The sequence below is a fragment of the Cibotium barometz genome, chromosome 1 (genome assembly GCF_041138505.1).
Source record: "Cibotium barometz isolate CiBa-2024 chromosome 1, ASM4113850v1, whole genome shotgun sequence".
NCBI lineage: Eukaryota > Viridiplantae > Streptophyta > Polypodiopsida > Cyatheales > Cibotiaceae > Cibotium > Cibotium barometz.
The window spans coordinates 29412852-29418865 of NC_141046.1; the positions used below are offsets into that span (position 1 = coordinate 29412852).

The following is a 6014-nucleotide window of genomic DNA, read 5'->3' on the forward strand; positions in this document are numbered from 1 at the left end:
TCAAAGGCTTTCTAACGGTATGTAACATGTGGGGGTTTTGATGTAAGGTACATAAGGTTCACCCACGGCCCCCTAAAAATGATGACACAACACTTCTTAGAGGGCCCTTTTTTGAGTCCAAATTTTCCTAATGTGAAAATTATAATACACATGTACGTATCTCCACTTCTACCTATGGTGTTCAAGGGCTTTGATGTTATGAGTTGGTGGTTACTAATTAAAGAATCTCTAAGGCCATGAAGTCTACATGTCATTCTCTTCAAGGCCCTAAACCTGCATAACCTCTATATTTGGTGTTACAATGGTTGCATAAGGGATCCATGCTGAGTTTGGAAGGCAAAGGTGGATTTCACATTATAATAGATCCATGCAAAGTGTCTTTTCACCATTTGTAGATCCATTTGTAGCATTGAACGTTTCCCTGTAGTTTAGAAGGCAAAGGGTAGCATTAAGGCTTCCTGTAGCCTTTAGCCTTGAGTAGTTGTAAAGTTTGAGGAGTGATTTATGTATGCAATCTAAAAATTAAATCTAGCCAATGTTCATGGAAAAGTTGCAAATTATATACGACTTTATGGTTTCACTTGTAAATATTCAAATAGAAATTTCAAGAATCTTGAAAACCCAGGTTATGGGTTCGAACCCTGCTAGCTACCCCGATTGATGTGCCCTGCCCCTGATTTGTGGGATAAGGGGGGTCCCATGGGTACTAAGCCCGTCTCTTCTCTGTTGCCAAACTTTTTTTTAAAAAAATCTTCAAAACTATGAGCATTTTAGTAATTAAATATATAATGAGAAGTTGGAATGAAAAAGATGGTAAGGTTTGAAGTTTCAAATCTATTAGGTTTGGGTTGTGAACACACCAAGGGATTGATGAAAGCAGCCTAAGAATTAACATTAGGTGGAAAATTTAAGAGTGTGATAAATTATGAATTTATATATACATATATATACATATACATATATATATACATATACATATATATATACATATACATATATATATATATTTGGTCATTGCTATCAGTGTGGCATTAAAAGCTGTAACTAAAATCACTCATCAAGACCTAATGTGAACGTGGGCCGTTCGAGAATTACAGTTTATCAAATCGTGGCAAAAAGAGAGAAAAAATGCAATTTGCCGCGCCGCCGCCGTGAGGGTGTGTGACGTGCTACGTGGTGGTGCGAAACAACAATCAAAAGCCGATGCAGCGTCCCATTTACTGCCACAGTGCTGCTTCCGATCTTTCTTCTCCCCGCACTTGCTTGCACACGACTCTGTAGCACCCTGTCCTCTGCATTGATGCTGCCTCCCTTTCACTACCTCCTTCAGCCCTCTCACATTTCGCTTCAATTTCTGCTCTTTTGACCTCTCCTCCATCTTCCTCCTTCGCAATTGGCTCTACCATGCGGAGAGTTTTTCCCCTCAGACCGTCGGAGACTAGCCTGCTTGTGACATACGACAATGAAGCTTTCGAGCAGGAGGACGATGACGACGAGCCTCAGCGTCCTGTAGAAGCAGCTGCTTCTTCTTCTTCCGCTTCGACGGATTTTGCCGTTGGGTTACAGCGCCGGAGTGGGACAGATTTCTCCGTCGTCTCTGCCGGAGATGAGGGCTTAACACTCCGGCATGGGAAGCCTCTGCAGAAATTACCTTCTAATTCGTATCCTGTGTTCACAGGCGGTCATGCGCTGCCCAGCCCCCGCTCTCCGCTTTCCCTGAACAGCTTCCGGGAAGATGGAGAGTCCACAAGCTTCAATTCTTCTGAAGATGCACAGCGCTGTGCAACCTCCTCTTCATCATCGTCAACATCATCATCATCATCCATGTAAGTGGAACCCATCCCCATCCCCCCCTAAAGCTTTAATGTTAAGGGTTTGCCTCTCTGAAGAGAGATATTAACTTGCTTTAACTAACCCTTTGCAGCACATCCTTCCCCCAGAATGCACCTTCCTTCACGGACATCTCAAGCAAGGATTCAAACCCCCCTCATGTCACGCCATGTTCTTTGAATGCATCCATTAATCCCCTGTTGAAGCCCCTCCAGATTTCCATCCCACAACCGCCGCAGCAGCCTGAGATGGCTCTTCATGCACAGTCGCAGTGGGCACGGCCTGAGATGTCTATTCGTGCAGATTTGGCCCCGACTCACATGATTTCATGTGGCTTCTCTTCTCAGACAACTTCCGAAAGGTCTTCTTTTGAATCTTCCAGCAGCTGCTGCTTCCCCATGGCCATTAAGAACTCCTCAAGCCAGTATTTGGTCTTGAATTCCCCCCAGTCAAGGAAAGGTTTGAAGATGCGCAGCTGCAATTCACCCCTTAGGTACCTTACTGCATGCCTCATATCCGAGAAAGCGGCCAAGGTGTTGGGAAACGAGAAGCATCACTCTCAACCAAGCTCACCTGCAAAGTTTTCCTCACAATTGCTCCGGCCATACACCCCACCCTCCCATGTTCCAAGTAAAAAATCATCAAATAAGCCTGTAAGAGATAACTGCAAATTGCAGTGTGATGAGAAAGGTGTGCCCGAGGTCCTCCCTGAGTTCTCCCTTCAAGGAGGGACTGGATTGCAATCAAGTGTATCCCCTTCTACTTTGCCTGATGAGCAATGGCAGTGTCCAATAAAGTGCCAATTTTTCAGTCCTGACATGGTTAATGAAGTAGGTAAGTCACCCTCCTTCCGCAAAGTAGCCAAGGCAGCCTCCTTCCATTATGATTCAGATTCTGGTCTATCCAAGAGGTTCAAGCCAAGGGATTCTACCAGAGAGATGGTGGAAAATACAGGCGAAAGTAGCAGCAGTTGGTTCCACAATCTCACTGCTTCCAGCATGCATGCCAATCATGTTAGCTCAGCAGAGTCTTCAGGTGAAGAAGATATGTTTGTTCAGAGTTTTGTTGTCTTCAGGCATGAAATCAGCAAGCTACGCAAGGAGAAGAGAGACTTGGCCCTAGAGCTGGTTGCTGAAATCAAAGCTCGGCTTTCTGAGCAAAAAGTTGCAGAAGATGCACTAAAACGTATGGAAGCAGACATGGAGCACAAGGTAATATCTGTTGAGAAGAACAATGCCTATGCTCATGAATGTCTAGAAAAGGAACTGGAGAAGAGAAAAAAGGAATGGTCTGCCAAGCTTGACAAAATAAGAGTCGAAGAAAGGAGACTGAGAGACAGAGTCACTGAGATGGCGGAGGAGAGGGTCGAACTCCAGAAAACTATTGCTTCATACAGATCAAAAGAAGTTTCCTGGAAATCACAAGCCAAAGATTGTGAATCCTCTTTGCAGGCATGGATGCAGAGATCTCAACAGAATGAGGAAGAGGCTGTGAAATTCAAGCAATCTTTTGCTGATGTTTGCAATAAGCTGAGTGATAAAGAGCATGAGCTGGACTTTGTTGCACAGAGGAGTAAGATCTTGGAGATGGAAAATACAGAACTGCAAAATGAATTCTCAAGGCTGAGAAGAGCGTATGCAGAACAAGAGATGACATTCGAAGGATTATGGCAAAATTTGGTTGACATAGTAAATGGCCCTTCTGAGTGCAAAGCTCAAAGCATAAGAAGATTGCACAAAGAACTAATGAGGTTGGCCGTGAGAGAGCAGGCCCTGGGAAATGAGATCGGTGCCCTGAGTGCTGAGCTCGCTAGTTTAAAGCTGAAGGAAGGTTTAGCTGCTTCTTCTTTGCCTGAGGGGAACACGATATGTCCTCACAATTTGTATTGTACTAAGGAACGTTCAGTAGTTCAAGGCAGAGGGGATAGATGGCAAACCAATGGGTTGACCTGTGCAACTGAAGAGCATCCCAAGGGAGATCTAGACATTGCAAAGAAGCTAGCTTGGAAAGCTATTAGCAATAAGCTCCAAGTGAGAGAGGCTGAGCTGAGCCGGGAATCTCTACAGCTCCAGGTGGACGACTTGGGCAAAAAGCTGGGTTTTGCCAACCAACAAGTGAGGCAACTCGAATACCAGGTAAGCTTCTCTGCTTTGCTGGCTAACTGATCTGAACCAGTTTTGTGTATGATCTGTTAAATGGTTGGAAATCTAGCTGACATTCCTCTGAATTGGCAGATTGATGAAAGGAAGGAGGAGGTAGAGCTCTTGAAATCGAATCTGCAAGAGCGTGATGGGGAGCTGAAAGAACTACGGAGCGAGTTGACATGGGTCAGAATGCAAAGGGATGGTTTTCGCAAGCAAGCCGAGCAGATGAGCCAGGAAGCTTTTAGGGTAACTTTAGAGCTCAGCGAGTTGAGAGAGGTAGCTGAGAAGCTGGATGATGAGCTGATGTTAAGAGAGGGCCAGATCTCGATCCTGCGAGAAGCATACAGTGATAGTGATTTTTGAGATGACATTTTCGATGCAGCTCTTAGTAGCTTTTTACTAAGAGAGCATCTTGTATTTGACACAATCTGCTAACATGCATGCCATCCATTGTGGTTCTTTCTTTATGTGGTGTAATAGCCATAGTGGGCAACGTGGAGTGCATAATCTTGGTACTCTCTGCAATTCTATGCCAGAAGATATGTAAAAAAGGAGCATTAATAAAGGTACTGCTGCTTTGCAGGGTAGTTGTTTGCAGCTTGAGAAGAATTCTTCTGCAGGACTAGTTTTCACCACCTGTGGCAAACAAAGGGGTACTGGTGTCCTCTTGGGTCCTCTGACTTTCAATGAACTTTCAAAGGGTGCGAAGGGTGTGATGATAGAGGAAAAGGGTTACATGAGATGCCAGGGGCACCCTTTGTGGTTTCATACAGCTAGAACGTTGCCGTTGGCATGTTGATGATGTCATCTGTATGCACAATAGTAATGCACATCTACATACAAGAGTGATTGAATGAGCACGAGGCATGGCACACAGCTAAGCCCAAATGCCATTAAATGCAAAGGTAGAAAGCTGGGAAAACTGATCTTGTAAATTTGCCTGTGCATATTGTGTAATTTGGACAGTGAATGTGTTTTTTTTTTTTTGGGGAAACCCAAAGAAAAGCTTATGCGAGAATGTTTATCTAGTATCTTAATGTAAATAAAGTTTCATAATTCAAGGATGATAGAATCATTGCTTCAATCTCCTTGTTTAAGAAAGTTCCAAAAAAATTTTGTTTTTCGAACTCGACTTTAGAGTGCCGCCCACAGACATGACCTGAGAAACGCTTTTGCTGTTAGCTTCGTCGTGCCCATTGTCGAAAACGATCTCGTTCAATGGCTACCGTCCTTTAGTGTATTTTGCCCCCGGTAAAATTCCAAAAAACCGATTGAATTTAGGCCCGTTACACACATACCCCACCGCCCATGTATGGGCTGGGGAGATTGTCTGCCCATAATTCATGGGCGGTGGATACCCCCACCACATCAGCATGTATGGCGGGCCTTACTCCTCCAATAAAATTTATAAGTTTTTAGAAATAAAACCCGATTGTACTCCAACTTAAGACAAAAGTTTTTTCTCTAGCACTGATCCGGGCACACTAGCGACCAAGTATTTCCTTATGAAGAACCTAGGTATTGCTAGCCACGACTCAGCCACTAAAAATTGTATACCCGGCAGATTTCCGAGTAAGAATTTGCCATACCATCAATGGATGTCGGCTCGAAAAAGTTCTGGAATTCAAGTATGATGAAAATGGATCAACCAAGTAGATTGTCATAGCCCAGAATGCTCTCTCTCTCTCTCTCTCAAAGTGTGTGTATTTTTTGAGAGTTTAAAAACCCTCTGCCTATGTGTCGATAGGCCCATGGTGCTACCACTTGCTTCCATACCCTCACATAAAACCAAATCTTTATGTCATATTTTAAATATCCACTCGACCATTAAGACAGCCATCAATATACAAACGGACGATAGATGTCAGCTCCACTGTTGATCGATGAGGACCCTTGGCTTGATTACAACCCTTACCTTTATTAACACGATACTAGGAAAACCTTTTATTTCTTTTATTCCTTCTTTTTTTTTTCTTTTTTTTTCGAAGAATGTATGACATTATATTATATAGAAGTTTGCAAACAAAGGAATACGCACGT

At 43.6% G+C, this 6014-nt stretch overlaps 1 protein-coding gene across 1 annotated transcript; it reads left to right on the top strand.

The window, feature by feature from the left end:
* Nucleotides 1-1151: 1151 nt before the first annotated feature.
* LOC147641839 (uncharacterized) lies at nucleotides 1152-4944 on the top strand. The gene is made up of 3 exons (XM_086800173.1): nucleotides 1152-1826; nucleotides 1925-3965; nucleotides 4065-4944. Exons 1-3 carry the CDS (start codon nucleotides 1405-1407, stop codon nucleotides 4335-4337), a joined length of 2736 nt encoding a protein of 911 aa, XP_086656299.1. The 5' UTR covers nucleotides 1152-1404; the 3' UTR covers nucleotides 4338-4944.
* Nucleotides 4945-6014: the final 1070 nt, after the last annotated feature.